Consider the following 18,575-nt stretch of genomic DNA (forward strand, 5'->3'; position numbering starts at 1 on the left):
GGATCATGTCCTCAACAGTAGCTTTATAGCCCATGCAAGAGTTGCTATGACAGATGTTTTTAAACAACCTTTGTTCAAAGTAGAAAGGATATTAGTGAAGCACTAATTCAATGAAGATAATTACGTGAAAACGTTAGAATGATATAGTCTGAGTATATAATCTTTGTCAGGAGCAAGAAAAAGAGGAAGAGAGACACAGGACCTCTGTTTCTGGATGTTGGTCTGTGGAGGCATTAGCTTGCTCTTGCATTTATAAATTCCAGGGCAGTGGTAGCAGCTAGGAAGAGAGAGGCGATGAATATATTATCTATTCCTTACATACTATTCACCCTTACTAAGCTGTTGTTAGTTCTATAGACTGCCCAGTCAACATGCAGTACGCATTTTTCAGCGAGATGGTTACTGGGTTACCTCTAATTTGGTTATCTAGTGGTCCTACATGCATATGTGAGAAAGCTTACGTCTCGTACCCATTTGTCAAATTGAATGTTAGCTGTTCCCATTGTAGTTCAAGTGGCCTTCATTGTGACTGCAAGCCTCATGTGTCACCATTTGATATGTGTTGTTCTGAGACCTATTAGTGCTCAGTGACATACCATTGCTATATGTGCTACATACAGGAATGCCGTTGGATGAATCCTGCATCACCAGTTTAATTTGTGTGTTTGTCCTTTGCTCCTAGTAATGTCTCTTTGAACGATGCCACATCCTTGCTCAAGTGCTTGTGGCCATATATCATGGTTGTATTAGAAGCCAAAACAGAACTTGAAGTTAACCTAGACAGAGTAATGCTGATATCCACCCTGTCATCTTGCAGTGCTATGTGCTCATGGAAGCATAGAACACGTGGATAACAGAAATCCATGATTAATCCTCAGGCTTGACTCCAATAATTTGCTAAGAAAAGCCGCTTGAAAAGACTATCAATGCTATTTTTAATACCTAGAAGCCGAATTCTTTCATTTGGAGCTGATTCCCTTTACAGTCTATCAAGGGGTTGGTTAGGAAAAAATTGAGCCAGTGTTAGAAAACCTAAAACATGAGTTAACTACCTGGATGAATACACTTTGGATATGTTGGAACTAATTTTATACGAGAGCAACATGGAAGTCAAAGTGTTCCCATTTAAATTCATATATATATATTTGATTTTATCCCCTGATGGTATAGAAGATTAAATTATCATGTAAGTGCTTCTAATTCTTCAGTAATTGAATAACATTTGAACAGCTAGTTATTAATATCCTTATGCTTACGTATCCTACAGTCTTTTGTGAAATCAGTAAACTCCATCATGCAGGGTCATGGCAACTCAATTTCCCACTCAGTTACACCAGTGCGGTTGCTTACCAGGCTGCTCTAATTTGTCTTTTCAGTCCTGGATTTTGATAGCTCTTGCTAAATACAGATAAGAGTTAAATGTTCTTTGTTCCTTCTTTTTCATTCAAATATTTCTCTTCTAAATTTATTTTCAAATTTATTACAGAAGAAAAGCAATGGGGCGCCAAATGGATTTTATGCAGAAATTGATTGGGAAAGATACGTGAGTATCAGAAGATTGTTTTTTCTTTATTAAGTATTTCAGAACTTGAGCATGCATTGAGGCATTCCTCTATGTAAAATAGGACGTAGAAATAAGTGATACACTCCATTTCATGAGGATGTGTCTGCCACGGTTAACATAGCATGGAAGGTTAAGAGCACTAGAGTCTGTTAGGTCTGGGTTCAAGAATTAGCCCCTTTGCATATCAGCTGTGCGTGGCTTTGGGATAGTTATTTGCTGAGTAGCAAAAATGAAGTTAGTCATTACACTGTAGCATTGTTGCAAGGATTCAGTGAGCTAATTATTTGCAGAATATTTCAGCAGAGTGCCTAGCCTGTCATATGTGTTCAAAAATGTTTTTATAAAATATTAACTCCAGATGATTCAGTCCTGGTTCTTTTTCTAAGCTGCTTTGAAAATGGAGGCAATTCAATTAACATCTAGGCCTTGGTTTCATAATGTCTTCGTCCCTTTGGGCTGCTACAATAAAAATACCACAAACTGAGTGGCTTGTGAACCACCAACATTTATTTCTAACAGTACTGGCAGCTGGGATGTCTGAGGTCACGATGCCCACAGGTTGGGGGTCTGGTGTGTGTAGCTGAGGGCCACTTTCTTATTCGCAGATACACTTCTAGCTGTAACCTCACTGGGGCTCTTCTAGAAGGGCACTAATCCCAATCACGAGGGTTCCTTCCTCATGACTTACTCACCTCCCACAGGCCCCACCTCCTGATACCGTCACCTGGAGGTTAGGATTCCAACATATGAATTTTGGAGGAACACAAACATTCAGACCATAGCACCTAACAATTATTATAGCCTCATGGTACGGATTTTTCCCAGATCAAATGACAATCACTTGTTATTTCTAAAAGAGTGAGGGTGAGTCCCCTCATAACTCTCCTGATAATTTCCCCAGAAATGGATGACCATCATCACCACACACTTCACCAACCACAACAGGATGGCCACAATCACTCTTGAATTTCTAATCATATTAAACATGTAGACCATATATACATTAAAAAAATCACGTCTATTGCATAGGCAGTGCCCAAATTCACAATCCCTACAAAATGCCTTTGCACTTATCCTTTAGGTGACTATCTGGCCCAACCTCCCTTTTCATAAAAGCTAAGCTTGATGTTACAACTTTTGCATATTTGTTAAGATGAAGAATTTCATTTTTATAATAAATAATATTATCATGTATTGAATATTCTCTCAGTCATAATATTAAATTTTATTGGCTCCTTACTACTTTAAAAGGTCAATACTACATTAGCTGCAGAAAAGAGATTAAATTCTTCATGCTTCCCACCGCTACACTCTACACCATGTCACTCTGCCAACTTTATTACCTGGTCTTCTCTTATATCTGTTTTTGAGATCTTTTTGATATTTTTAGCAGTTCAGTTCCCTGGAATCTATGAAAGCCTCTGTGTTACTCTAAATACAAATTGCTAATAAATAATGTTATAAGGGCAGCTACTGGATATTAAGAAAGGATAATTTTAGAAAATTAATTCTGTTTTGCCTAGAAAGACTTTTGTGACATTTTCTAGGATTCTTAAATATGAATGCATGTGATAATTTAAGCAAACAAGAAGTATGATCATTAAAATACCAAATGACTCATCAAGTACTACTTACTACCCTCCACCGAGCATATAAAGCTTAAACTCTAGTGCTCTCCCTGGCTAGCATGCACATGATTAAATGAATCGTAATTTTCCTCAAATTTGTTTAGTCCTAAAAACTAATCAGGTCACATAGGAATTGCTATTGTAATTCTATATTAGACACCACTTTGTCTAAGTACTAATAAGACAGGTTTTATCATCTAATTGGGCAAGGACCGGGTAAGATCCTGGAAACCTCAGGGAGGATATGAACTTTAAGGAAAGCCCTAAAGTATGAGTAGGGGTTAACCAGCTGAACGTTTGAGGGAAGAGAATTCTAGGCAGAGAGAAGGGCATTTATGAGGGCTCTCAAATAGGAAAGAACTCACTCACAGCATTCAAATCATAAAAGTTAACAATGGGAAGACGGCCTGTGGCTGAGGGTGTTCAGGAAAGAGAATCTCAGGCCTGAGGCTAAAGAGAGGGCTGAGCCAGGTCAAGCTGGTGCTTATGGGCTACACAGATGCCTGGGCTATTATTCTAAGTGCAGTGAGAAGCCAGGGACAGGATTTTAACAGGGAAGTGACCTTAATACACTTGCTTTTTTTTTTTTAAAGTAAGTTTGAGTCCTGAAGAAGGACAAGAGGGAGACATTACATGCTCAATAAATGATGGTTGTCCCAGGGCATTCAGGCCCTCTTCTCCCCTATGGTCATGGCACTTTTACTGCTTTAGTGACTCAAAAATTTATCACTCCACTCCCACTCTTGTCCTATTTGACTTCCAGACCTATAACCTCAACTTCAAAAGGACTACCCTTGAACTCCTCACCTTCTTCCCCTCTGCAGGGTGTAGTCTCAAATACGTAGGGTCAAGGTGCAGGTCTGCCTCTTGCTGGTTGGGTTTCCATGAGAAATAGCACTGGATTTCTCTTAGTTTCCTCCTTGGTGAATGGGATAATTCTTTCCACAAATGATTGTTATGAAGGTTCAGTGAAATAAAGGGTGGGTCACTGTGCTTACCATATAATAGCAACAAAAATATTATAACTAATTCCAATTATGCAAATTGTCTTTTATCTTTCCCATCTTTTCCCTAAAAATGTTAGTTGTCTGCTGTTTCCATTAGTTCAGCCAGGAGTACCAGCAGTCACCCAGCATTTGAGGGTACAAATCTTAGCATTTTCCTGACGCTTTCCCTCTCCTTTTTCTCCCAAGATAAATCTGTTACTGAGAACTAACAATTTGTCCTTCCAAAGGTCCTTAATTCATCCCTTCCCACCACCAACAATTTAGTCCATATTCTTAGTACAATTTACCTGAATTATGCAATTATTTTGAATTAGTTTTCCTTTCTCCATTTCCTTTTGCCCCCAATCTATCCTGAAGCATACTTCCAAAACAGCATGTCCAACCCTAATTGGGAAGCTGCAGTCGCTATATCAAGTCTGAACTCCTCTCCCAGTATGCTGGCCCCCATGGTCTTAGCTCCCATGCTCTCCCACTCTACAGTTTCCTTTCCAGTCATGTCACCTTCAGTGTGATTTTCTCTTTCCCCACCTGAATGATACTGTCCATTTCTGCCTTGGGGTGTCAATACAGGTTCTGTCCTCCCCATCTATCCCAAAAAGCAGGTGCAGATCCCCGGTTCTTTCAAACCTCACTAACTTCCTCTTCCATCAACTCCTATCACTGATGTCTTGTGTTTTTCAGTTTGGTGAGGTTTTGTTTTTGGTTTTTTTCCTACCAAAATACATTTGAATTTTCCGAAGGACAAATAATTTTCATTTTGTATCCCCCCCCCCATGTTGCTTAGCACAGTGCTTGGCTTACAGAAAATGCATGATAAATTCTCTTTGAATGTTTTTTTTTCATTGACAGTTGTTGACCCCTAGTTTGTTTTACCAATAGGAAGACTCCCCAAGTCTCCTTGAGTAAATATCTGAGTATGTTCTGCTCGGCATTCACTTCCAAAAGTTAAAATCCTCGCCTTCAAAAATGAGAAACATGTTTATATCCTTAAGCAAAAGGCTCTAGAAGGAAAGTGAATAATTCCTTGATTATTGTCAGGATACTAATTGCATCATGGGCCCTTGTATTTTATAGAACTCACCTGAGCTGGATGAAGAAGGCTACAGCATCAGACCCGAGGAACCTGGCTATATCCTTTCTTTATTTTTTTTATTTTAATGTTTATTTTCTCTCATAAAACAGTATGATCCATTCAGGTTTTGAAAAGGTGCTGAAATAACCCAAGCTTCCTAAGCCCTATTGTCCCTAATATTAGAGATGAATAAACAGCCCAAAGAACACCCTGATCACTAACAAGCAGGCATTCTGCCTTGATCTATCTATTCATAGACAAGAGAGATGAGAAAGAGGAAATGTGCTGAAAAACAATTGCACGAATTGTGGGTACTGGGTTGTCTGCTAAAACCTGATATGACAATGTCACCATCATGACTGGAAAATAGCTGTTTCTTGTGCTGTCCCCACCAATCATCTCTGGGCAGAACAGGTCATGCTCTGAAGCACTTAAACCTCATCACAAAATCGTCCACTGGAATGGTCTTCCTCTCTCCATAGACAAGTAAGCTCATGTGGGCCCATCAGTGTGTGTACTGAGTGTGACACACCACATGGCCAATGCAGCCAAAATGTAGGACGTTACCACTCTTGCTCCCTGATATTCACCATCCTTAATCATGTTCCAAGGAAAGGTGATTGCATGCTCACCCTTTCCTGATTCACTCCTTTATTTGTTTGTTTTGCTTTGGCTTTTTTTGCCATCTTAAGGATACTTTTGCTGCCTCTATGTGTAATCACTCTGGTCTTAAACTGATCATTGCCTCCCAGTAGAAAAAAAAGAGTTATGTATCTTTAACTGTGTTCTACCTACCAAAGGAAAGCACTTTTATTCTTCAAGTGAGTCAGAAGAGGAAGAAGAATCACACAAGAAATTTAATATCAAGATTAAGCCATTGCAATCTAAAGACATTCTTAAGAATACTGCAACTGTAGATGAACTGAAGGCATCGATAGGCAACATTGCACTTTCCCCATCACCGGTGGTGAGTGGTTTTTCTATGTCAAGCTTGAGTGGGGTTGGACAGAGAGCTATGTTCTACCCATCCCCATTAAGTACAGCAGAAACTCCTTAAACGGAAGGCTACATATAGTCACCATTTTATGAACGCTATACACCTTAAGCAGCTCATTCTAGCTTTAGAAAGTTATGTTCACTGTATATTGCAGCTCTTGTGCTTTTCAAAATAGTAAAAATGCATAGGACCACATTTCATTTTACACTTACTTTCATGCAAGCATTTTCAAAAGAAAAAAACAATAACAAAAAAATTATCTAGACTTACTTCTGAAGCAATTAAAAACAATATGAAATTTACAGACTTACTAACAATAATTTTTTAAACATACCTTAGTGTCCTATTTTATGATACAACACATAGAAACTCATGTGTTGTATCCATTTTAAGAAAATTTCTTTAAAAAAAAAACTTTTTTATTGCTATGCTCCAAAAAATATATTAATCTAATATCATAAATCATAGTTTAAAACTCATAATCTTCATTATATTTTATTATGAAATTGTCTTAAATACTCTTATCTTTTAGGCACCTCAAATCCAGGTATGCCTTATTTATATTATTCAAATTGGTATTTTTCCACACACAGTTTGTACTTCCTCCAATTCCCATCTACTAAATTTCTTTAGCTGTTGAATTTTAAGTTCCAACATTTACAGTATTTTCTCTGGGTGTGTGATAAATGCTACAATTGTTTTCTATAAACAGCTGTGAAGAGCAGATGAAGGCTCTCAAACTAGCAGCTAATATGTTCTTGGCATCTTCTTCAGAGAGATGTGATCTCCCTACAGCATTCCCCCTAAATGAAGTAGTTAATAAATGCTGACCTGCTTTTGAGATGCTTCTGGAAATATCTCAACTAACCATTCTAAGGAGTTGTAATCATCTGTCCTTTGATAGATGCCTGCCTGGCATGAATAGAGTCTATAATGATGACTTCTTTAGTGTTTACTGCTTATAATGGCCTTTATCACTACTATTAGTGACAGCTAAAATGATTGCTAATAGTAATCGACCACCGCAAATGATATTTCAGGTAATTTTAAATCATATATTTACTTGTTATCTTAAGATGTCTTCCTGAAAAGGGAGACATGAAATATATTAGTTTTCTTTTCCTTCTGCAATGGAAGGTACAGGTTTTAAACTCACAAATTGGTCTGTAATAATACTCACATATTGGTCTGCAGTACTAGTGATTTCTAGTAATGGGGGCATTGTAAATGCACATGCTTTCACTTTGCAGTTGGCATCTTTCAAATCATTTCTCACTTCTGAATCTTTTTTTTTAATCAATTGTAAAAATTCGTTTAAATACCTGGAACCAGTTTGTATCCACTTCTCTGTAGAATGTAATAAGCTTAGTGGGCATTTTTAAGGTACTTGGGATAAGTGTAAGGATGTAAGTTCACGGGATTAAATGAACAAATTTATATGAAAGAAAACTCACTAGAACATCCAAGCACATGATAGATATTTGCTGAAAACTGGTTGGGTCTAGGTAAAAAGAAATGCTCTTTATCAACAAGAATATGTATGCTCGGGTCTTCTGGTAGGTATTCTTCCAACCAGATGCTGCTGAGGATGCAGCAAGAAAAATGATTGTTTACTCTGAGCTCTTCCCAACTCCTATTTTTAAGGTGTTATATTGACATGATATGGTTAAGACTCTCATAAAAAGATATTAGGGAAAGCAATGTGAAAACAAGAAGGAGACACTCAGAAAAAGTAATCACAGAGTTAGGCTGTTTCTGCACTGCCTCTTAGCAACACCACAAAGCAAAAAGATCCTGGGGTCCCCTTGCCACCACCATCCCCACTCCCCCAGCTTGTTCCCTCTAATGTGAAAAGCTGACTCTGCCATTACTATGATTTACAAATGTTTCTGATTTTTGATATTTAGTATAGGAAAGTGAGCTCGTAATGCTACTTTAGGGAAAGGTAAGCATGTTTCTGTATATAGATCAGTATAAAGACAAATTGTAACTGAAAGCATATTCTTGGCTTTAGCATCCTTATTCTCTTCAAGATAGCCTATATGTACCTATATTTCACAAATTATGTATCCATTACATTATGTCCAAGACGAGACGTGCAGAAATAACCTTCTGAAATCCAGTTCGTACCATGATAAAAATAACAAATGATTTGTACAACTTTAGATGTTCCCAGCCACACAGTCAGACATTTATATATTTACAATTAATTCAGGTATAAAAATAGAAATAAAGCCTATGCCAGTTAATGATAGATTAGAATATTTCATTTAGGCTATGGTTCTTATGCTACAAAAGCATCAATCATTATACTAAGAGAAATAGAGGAGATTCCATATGGTGAGTTATTCATAACAATAGCTTATGTTGGATTTATAATTTCTATTTCTTTTGAAGAATGTTAAGATAAACTCACAGGTAAAGGAGGTTAATTTCTATTCTTATCATGCTGGTAGGAATGAACATCACCCAGGTTTTACTTGTTGATTTGGCATTTGTACGAGTGAGAATATTGGTAGAGCTGTTTTAACCGAGACCAAAACGGTAATAGCTTACGCAAAATAGGTGTTTTACTTTCTCCCATATAAAAGTCAAAGCTAGTAGACAAATCCAGATAAGTAATAGAGTCCTACTCTAGGCGTTGTGCAAGAATCCAGGGACTTTCTGTATTACTGCTCCACCTTTCCTAGGATGCTGCTGCCTTACCACCATCAATCAACTCCATGTCTGAGCCGTGACATGGAGGGAATAGAAAATAAAAGGCGATAGGTTTCCTTTAAGGGTTTAACTCAGAGATTGCACACAACACTACCACTTAGATCCCATCAGCCATAATTTAGTCACATGGTCACATTAGCTGGAAGGAAGTCTGGGAAATGTAGTCTTTGTCTGGATAGACATGTAACCAGCTAAAATTCTGGGTTCTGTTCTAAAAGTCAAAGGAAAGAATGGATATTGGTGGATATTGATAGTTTCTGCCTTGATGTCTTAAATAATCTCAAATTATTTTGAGGAGCTCATTAGGAAATGGAATTATTTTCCCATTTACTTTCAAATTGTTCCCAGAACCTATTGCATCTAGGAAGTTTTCTTTAAATTTTTTTCTCATTATTAATATCTAAATAACAGTGACTCTGTGCTGTATGCTAGCCAGCAGCAGGATGAACAGAAACAAATTTAATTAAACTGCCAAATTTTTTGGTTAATAAATTGCCCTTCCAACAGTAATAGTGCTCCCTCTATCTTACAAAGTTTACTGCTTTTTGACGCAGGCTGTTTCATTTTTGAAAGAAAATTATTAAACCCACATTAAACTCAAATGCTGCCTCTGTGTAAATTTTGTCCTTGGTTGTAGGTGTGCTCCTTAGAGGATAAGCAAAGGACAAAGCCCTCCTTTCCCCAATGGGTTTTCCATGAAGTAGACTGATTTCAACTCCAACTTTAAGATCAGTGTGCAAAATGTTTTTTAAGGAGTGACCTTGTTCTTGACATCTAGGGGTAGGGTGAGCAGAAGGAGAAGTTAAGTTGTTTTGCATGTCTAACAACAGCATGAGCTGACCATATGGGGACCTCTAAAGATGGAATGACCCTTCAGAGTTAGTCCTGAGATGAATAACCTTTATACCGCTGTATCAACCCGTACTTCAACATGGACGGGCCAAAAGGAGGTGTGACCTCGGGTGAGGTGGCTCGCTGCTGCTGAGGCAGATACTGAAATACTGACAGCTGAAGGCTGTCTTTCAGTAGCAGTCTCAGCAACTGGAGTGAGAAGCCCTTCTGAAGAGAAATCTACGTGGTACATTTTGGTGTCCCCCACAAATCCCTTGGGCCTGACATAGGGTCTTTTATAAGTGCGCAGTGGAAAGTTCACGAACTTAATTGTCCAACCTTTTCATATATCATCACCATTCAATAAATGCTTGTGTGTGTGAGTGAATGAGTGAGTTAAGTGAGTGAGTGAGTGAGTGAACAAATATGTGAATGGGACCTGGCCAAGGATAGAGCACTGTGGCATGTCACCACCACCTAGTTTTATATCCATCTATCGATAACCTACCTCAGCTTCTCTTGTTTGCCATATGAAGACTCACTCATCTCTGCCCTCATCCTGCCCATATATTTCCATTTTGTTCAAACACACCAGTGATGAAAATGTGATTAAACACAATGCTGAATTTGAGAGACATGGAATGGCTACAGCTTTACCTGGATCTATCAGATCAGAAGCCCCATGAGATTGATGGATTTAGTTTGACTATATCTTTGCTGTGGCACCTAGGGTTACTACCCTCTTTTCCCAGTGCTTTGAGGCCATATGCTTAAATAATTTGATCTAGAATTTTGGGTTAATAGGAAGCAGCTGTGTAGTAACAGAAAGAGCATAACACAAAAATTCAGACAGACCTGGGCACCCAGCCCAGATTTACCATGTTCTATCTGTGTATCCTTGCATAAGCCCTATTACTGTTCTGAGTATCTATTTCTTCTTCCCTAACGTGAGGACATAATGATTCTTACGGACTTTTTGTGCAGTTACTTTTGGTCTCCGGCAGGTTCAAATCTTTGACTTTTGTCTCTTGTGATTAGCTTAGCACAGTGCACGGTACATATTAGGCATTCAGATTGTTATTCAATAACTGACTGAATAAATAAAGCATGCAGAAGATTCTACTAACAGTACTTGATGCATAATTGGTGCTTTGAAGCTGTTCATTTCTTCGTTGCTAGTTACATTAGTGTTTTTCAGAGAAACTGAACAAAACAGAGGGTGCCAAAAAATGTATACATATTTTAAGAAAGGAAAAAAACTATTAAAATTATAATACTCAATATATGCCAATAACAGAAGATGAATACAAGTCACATTTGACTTCTGCAATTGTAAGAGGTGCTCAAAGTGGTTACCATCAGCGTCCAGACACTTCTGATTACAGCGAGCTACTGCTTAAGCAACACTGACCAAAGTGTCCACTTGTATACATAGTTTTGGCACCCCTGGTACATCAAGAGCTGTGTTATGAAAAATTGGCTCACAGGATTATGGAGGCTGAGAATTCCCCCACTCTGTCATCTGCAAACAGGAGACCCATAAAAGCTGGTGGTGTAATTCAGTTTGAGTCCAAAAGCCTGAGAAACAGGGTGGCTGAGGGTGTAAATCCCAGTCTGAGGACAGGAGATGAGATGGCCCATCTCAAACAGTCAGGCAGGAAAAGGGGGTAAATTCCTCCTTCCTCTGCCTTTTGTTCTATTAAGACCCTCAATAGATTTGGATAATGCTCACCCAAATATGGGAGGCAATTTACTTTAAAGAGTCCACCAAATCAAATGCTGATCTCATCAGAAAACACCCTCACAGACACAAGCAGAAATATTTAATTTGAGTACCACGTGGCCAGTCAAGTCAACAGGAAAAATGAACTATCACAATAACATATATATGTGTATATATATATTAATATATATAAAATATATTTTTTTAAAAAACTTTTTTGTCCATATTGAATTATAGCTTTGCTTCCCCATTTCCAACCTCCTGCCCTGAAAACATTCTGTGTTTTTGTGTCCTGAATTATAATACATCTGCATCTCAAGGTTTGAATGCGGTTAAAGGAGTTTGGGCTCTCTTGCTATCTTAGACTTTAATTCTGAACCAAGTCTGATCCACCTTTTAGGTGAACTATTTTTAAGTCAGTTTTTTATTTTATACTGGACATTTGTAATGATATTTCTTTAAGCAAATAGAAACTTTGTGTTTATCCACTGTAAGAACTGGTGTATAGTGGGAAAGATGTTGGAATCAAGTTTCTTAAATGTATTTGAGTCTCCGAATCTTCATATCTAAAATGGGAATAACAAACACTTACCTGCCTTACAAGGTGGTTGTTGGGATGTCCATCTCTTTCTGTGAGTACAGTGTAAAGATCATTTCACCTAAAGAAGAAAATAAAAACGGAGACATGAGCTGAGTGCTTCTGCCACTTGCTTCTCTTTGTAGCACATTCCCTCCATAAAGAGTAGAAGAAAACCTCCCTTACAACTTCCAACAATGCCTTTATTCTTAAAAAGTAAATTTATTTTCTGAAATGGGCTAAATAAAATAATGGTATAAGACTGAACTATAAGGAAATATGCCCTTACAAAAACAACAAAATGAGAATTTGACATATAATTGAATACAATTCCATTTAAGATAATTTGAGGGAGGGGTGGCTGGATGGCTCAGTTGGTTAGAGCACGAGCTCTCAACAGCAAGGTTGCTGGTTCAATTCCCCCATGGGATGGTGGGCTGTGTCCCCTGCAATTAAATATTGAAAATGGCAACTGGACTTGGAGCAGAGCTGCGCCCTCCACAACTAGATTAAAGGACAACTACTTGGAGCTGATGGACCCTGGAGAAACACACTGTTCCCCAATATTCCCCAATAAAATTTTTAAAAAAAAGATAATTTGAGGGAGATGGAGATGGAAATAGACACTTATTCCAATGATGTCACAATTACCCAAACAACTGGGTTCTACCTCTTAACTGGGTTGCCTAGGGCAAGTTACAAAACCTATGTCATGGTTTCTTCATCTATAAATCAAGATAATCCCCATAGCTACTTCATAGGGCTATTGTAAAGATTGAGTTAATATACATACATATATATATATATATATATATATATATATATATATATATATATAATATTATAGATACTGCATTTGGAGATTATTTTATTGTTGTTAGAATTATCTGCAAAGCCTAAGGTAGATTTTAAAGAATATTATTAATAGTGATAAATGAGAAAATCCAGATAGCCAAAACTCATTTAGAGCCAAGACTAGTAATTATCCTGAGCATGAAACCGGGAAAATTAATAAAATAACTTTTTTTGTGTGATGCCTATGAACAGGTTTTGGAGATAATTCCAGAAGTATTCCTAAATTTTTCTGAGTAACATTAAAATTCCCTGAACAAATATGGAGACTGTATTGAAGGCTAAAAGTCACAGCGGGATACTGCATTGTGTGTCCCTCACTAAATATATTGCATAAAGAACTGACATCGTTTCTCACTGCTGCTCCCCTCACCCCCCGCCAAATCAATTTACCAGATATTTGGTAAGCACCTTCCGTGTAGCAGGTACTGACAGCTAATATCAGAAATTGGATAGATTTTGTCCAACCTTCTTGCTAACACTGTCTACAAATTTATCAGAAAACAACATATAACAACGTTGCTAGCAGCACGCAGAAGCTGAAATTCCCCTTGTGGTCCAAACTTCTGCCTGTCTTCAGTTTCCTGATTAAAAATATGGTGGTCTGTGCTCAGCTTCCCCTCTGGCCTCTATTTCAGAGTCTCCTGGTTTCCTCACCTCTCACCCCTGCCCAGGGTGTCTGACGTAGACATCTCCATTTCTCCAGACCCACAGGGAGCCCAATCTCTGACACATCTTTAGCCATGTGTTTTGCTCACTAGGCACCTTGAAACTTGTGCTCTCTTAGCTTTCATGGAAATGAGAAAACAAATGCTATGATTTAATTCTTGATGCAATATCCTTTTCTCATGTACTGCCATTGATTGAATTACTTTTGTTTTTTGGTGAGCCAAGACTCACTGCTGACTTACCCTGAGAAGTTGTCCTTGACAACAAGTGTTTAGTTCTGTACTCAATAAATTTTTTTTTGTTCTGGAGCAAGTCAGAACTAAGTTTGCATTCTGGCTCTGCATTCATTATCCATGTGACTGTGGGTAAGTTACTTAAGCCTCAGTCAAGGCTTACTCAAGTGTAAAATGAGGCTAATAATACTACCTAACTCACAGGATCCTTGTAAGAATTAAGGAAGCGAAGCATGTGAAGTGCTTAGTACTTTGTAAGTTTATGTAAGTAGGGCCCAAAGGAGGTGCTTAGTAAATGATAGCTGTTGTTAATCAGAACAATGGAGTATCTCATGGTGAATACACCCAAGCATCCTTGAAGATCATGGACCACTTCAAGAATTTATGATGATGTTGGTGGTGGCAGCTGTGAAAATTTGTGTGCTGTGTGTCAGATACTTCATGTGTATTAAGTCATTTATCTTCACAACCCTATGAGATAGGTATTATTAATTTCCCCATTTTACAGATGGGAAAGTTGAGGCATAGAATGATTAATTAGCTCACCTAAGGTGCCACAGCTACCATCTTTCCCCATAAATAAGATCTATCCGGACAATCAGCTCTAATGCATCTTTTGGAGCAAAAATTAATATAAGAACCGGTCTTATTTTACTATAAGTAAATATAAATATAAGTATATATTATAAATATATAATATAGTATAATATAATATAATATAATATAATATAATATAATATAATATAATATAATATAATATAATATAATAAATATAATATAAATACTGGGAATACTATAATATAATACCCGGTCTTATGTTAATTTTTGCTCCAAAAGACTCTTTATAGCTGATTGTCCAGCTAGGTCTTATTTTCGGGCAAACAGGGTAGTAAGTGAAGTTCCTGAGATTTAAACTCAGAAGGTCTAATTGCTAACTTGGAACACTTAACAACTGTATTACACTACTTTTAATGAAAGCTATTGGCTCTCTCTTCAGAGGAAAAAAACAAAAAGCTTATTAGCTCATTCAAAACATTTTACATATAATTTCTGAATACTCACAATTTCTGAAGGCTATCACTGTGATGATACCTACAGGGCCCAAGATCCCAGATGGGAAGCCCACCTCCCAAGCTTTCTTCCCACTCAATCTATAGATACTCCTTTCTATGGCATTTCACGTGTCATTTCATGTGACACGTGATAGCAAGGCTGAGCTGAGGTCAGTCAGGCTTAATTGCTGCTGTGTCATATGTGATTTCTAGTTTATTAAAATTCTCTCATTTTATATTAAGACTTCATGAACCTTTGCTTTAAATGTTGAGGAATGACACCTCATTTTTACATGACTCATCTATTTCAGTTTCCCTAATCAGTCAATCAGCAAGTATTTTTTGTATCAACCGTGCATTATAATACTGGCTTACATGTTATAAATAACCTCATGACCAGAAAGATGACATGAGCAGCAGCACTATCAAGCATGGACTGAGGTGATGATCACCCCACTTTAGAGAAGAAACCAACTCAGAAAGATCCAGAGGCTGCTGCAGGTTCAAAGGGCCAGGACTCCAGTATCTGCCTCCTTTCTGCCAAGCCAAACATAGTCTGTTTTCTCATCTCCAAATGTAAGGGTCCATGATTCAGTTATCTTTAAAATTCCTCTCAGCTTTAATACTCAGCTGTGTATTCTAGGCTAAGGCTTTGTGGGAAGTCCTCTGATTTAGAGGCAGGTTGGGGATAGAGCAAAGGGGCTAAGAAAGAGAATGTTTCCTCGAAGCACACTGGTCAAGTAGGAAGAACACAGGCTTGTGAGTCTGTATCTTATTAATGTGGATCCTCAGATCCCAAGTCTGTAAAATGGGAACAAGAATATCTACCTTCTCGGGACTGATGTAAAGATAACACGACATAATGTTGTAAAATGCCCAGTTTGGTGCCTGTCACTCAGGAGAGGTTCTAGAAGTATCAGTTCTCAAGGAAAGGGGCTCTGCTGCCTGTTTCCTTGAGTTAAGAGACCTGTGGGAGGAAGAGGAAAAAAAATAGCCAGGGAAGACTTGCTCAAAGTCAAGGAGAAGACAGATGATAGAAATGATGTGAGAGTAGGTGTCGCCCTACCCTGGCTTGTATGCTGATGTCTCCTCTCTTCCCCTGTAAAATTCAGTAATACAAAGAACAAAAGAATTTGACATGGTGTTATGAAGGACCAATTAGTTTCCTCTTGTTCCTGGAGATTTGCAATCCATAACAGAGTTATTTCATCCATAAATGTGAGGAGGGGGAGATAGCTTCGAACCAGAGACAATCTGGTGCTCCTTTCTATTCCAGGTGGCCCCCCCTCCCTGCCTCCCCCCCCAAAATTAGCCTGCCAGAGAGTAAAATCCATGATTTTGTTGCTGCTTGGTAACACCACCCCCTTTCCTTTCTACTCTTGGCAGAAGGTTCAGCACCCCATTGAGTTTTGTAAAAGCTGAGTCATCAGAGGGGGAGGAGAGCTCCAGTCTCCTACACACTGGCTTTTGCTCCTGGTAGGAAGGCTGCATGGTACAAAGGGAAGCTAAAGACGGTGTGCATTCTGATGCTAAGTGCTCAGCCAAGATCTCAAGTGCAGTGAGTTGGAGGGAAGAGGCTCCGCTTGGGTTCTGCTCATCCAGAAGAGCTTCACAGGGCACACCGAATTTGGGTTGGGTCTAGACCCGGGATATCAGTCGTGAGGCATATACGCCGCCATTGCCCCTTCCAAAGCCTCAGCAGACATTGCGACTTCATTCCAGGTTCTGGAGGTAGTCTGAGAAGCCCCCTCGAGACAGAGCTGCAGGCAGCCTGACCAAAATCATCCAGACTTGGCACATGAGATGTAACTCTTTTTTTTCCCGGGCCTTACAGAGAAACAGATAGGGAAATGGATGGGACCTAATGTTTTCAAAATATATTGTTCTCTTTCCTCTATTATAACAAGCCATGGGCTATTGGCAGAAGAATTAGTTTCATATCTGATATGTTTGTTCTTTCCTTCATTACTAATTATTTTGTCCTAGGAAATTCTCTGTTGCTTCTGTTTTCTAACCTTTAAAATAAAAATATCATTTTTTCCAAACTCTTTATGCCCACCCTACTCTGGTAAGAAGAAATTCTTGAGTTGTTTTATGTTTTGATCTCCTTAAAATGGGCAGAATATGAATTTGATCTGGATTGCCTTTGTCTTACTTCTCCAATTAATGTTGGTTGTACCCGCTGCGTATAGGGTATTTTGCTTCCTTTGTGAAGTGTAAGAGTTAGAATTTCCTTGCATAACTCCAAATTGTTTAATTATGTTCTACTGTCCCAGACACATGATCAACCAGGGTTAGAGACCTCAAACCCTCAATCTCTGTTACCAACTTAAAATCTAATTGAATGAGACAACACACCCACCATACTGAAACATCAAATGTTAGGATGTCCTCAACCAGCGGAAGCAAATATAAGAATTGTATGCTTTTAATTACAATGCTAATTACAATCGAGGCTAATTTTTATATATCTTTAACATCTCCTGTCTTGATTGTGTTAGTCTTACTGGTGTAGAGTTTAGAATTTAAAACTAGTTTTATTAGCTAATGTCCATAATGAGAGTATAATGAGTTCTATAAAGAAGCAGTTGATTTTGAAAATAAGTTTGTAATACGAGTAGAAGCATCATTTGTGAACAATTCAGGAAGGGTGTGTTTATGACAACTAATCCTGCGCGCAGAAGTTGCGGTTCTTACTCCTTCCTTAATGAGGCCTTTCCTCGAGAGCCTACAACACCAAATGACACACAGTAGGTACTTAGAACATACTTGTTGGTTGGTTAGACTGATGGATGCTCTTCACTGTGGGAAATTTTATGGAACTTGGTGTTTCACTGCGATATAATATAATTTATATCCCTCACATTATTTTATAGAGAGAACAAATTGATGGTTCTCAATTTCTTTGGTCTTTTCCCCTTCAAGTCAACTGAGTTTTTCTCCATTTTTAGATGGATGAACAATATGAATAATAACTCCATTTCTTCTCTTAGAGTTTGCACAGTTTTTTGAAGTTTATTAATGTGTTTTCTTTCTGTGGGTGCTAGCTTTCTGTCACAATTCTCTTCCAAGTGAGATGTCTTGTTTTCTCATTTAAAGTCTCATGTTTCAGTCAGTGGTCCTTAACCCTGAGGATAACTTGATTATCTTTCTTATCCTATTATATTTATTTTTATACTAAGGAGTTTCTATAAATGCGTTAATAATAGTATAAAAGTAAGTATAACAGCATAAGAAAAAAAGTGTCCCTTTGTCCTTTGAAGGAGAATTTTTTTAGTGCCAGAAATAATCTCCAGCAATGAATGTATTTTTTAATTGTTTTAGAAAAAACAGTCTTAGAATGTGAATCACTCACATTAATTATGTCAGAAAATGTTTCCTCAGCGACTGGGGGAAATGTCATTTTTAAACAGAATAAAGGCGAGATTTCTTTCTGTCTAAAGAATAGCCACTCACTGCCCGTGGACCTAAGGAACTACCATTTGGAATCAGCTACAAGCACAGCCGTGGTACAGAGCCATGCATGCCATCTGAGCCCCTTATCCTGAAGTGACCAACAGAGGGAAGGCAAGGTGGACTGGCCTCACTCCATTTTGCCAAATTGAAACTCCCTTTCCACCTCCTAACCTATTTTAATCCCATCTCTATTTTA

General features: G+C 38.0%; 1 protein-coding gene across 29 annotated transcripts in view; it reads left to right on the forward strand.

Annotated features, from left to right (window-relative positions):
• Window positions 1-18,575, forward strand: part of SGIP1 (SH3GL interacting endocytic adaptor 1) — a 172,743-nt gene that overhangs the window by 67,064 nt on the left and 87,104 nt on the right. For all 29 annotated transcript variants that reach the window (XM_074334896.1, XM_019731952.2, XM_074334889.1 and 26 more), the window contains 3 exons: window positions 1,487-1,543; window positions 5,274-5,328; window positions 6,063-6,238. In XM_074334896.1, the coding sequence (XP_074190997.1) occupies window positions 1,487-1,543; window positions 5,274-5,328; window positions 6,063-6,238 (288 nt within the window). The remainder of the gene's footprint in view (window positions 1-1,486; window positions 1,544-5,273; window positions 5,329-6,062; window positions 6,239-18,575) is intronic.

The sequence above is a fragment of the Rhinolophus sinicus genome, linkage group LG06 (genome assembly GCF_036562045.2).
Source record: "Rhinolophus sinicus isolate RSC01 linkage group LG06, ASM3656204v1, whole genome shotgun sequence".
NCBI lineage: Eukaryota > Metazoa > Chordata > Mammalia > Chiroptera > Rhinolophidae > Rhinolophus > Rhinolophus sinicus.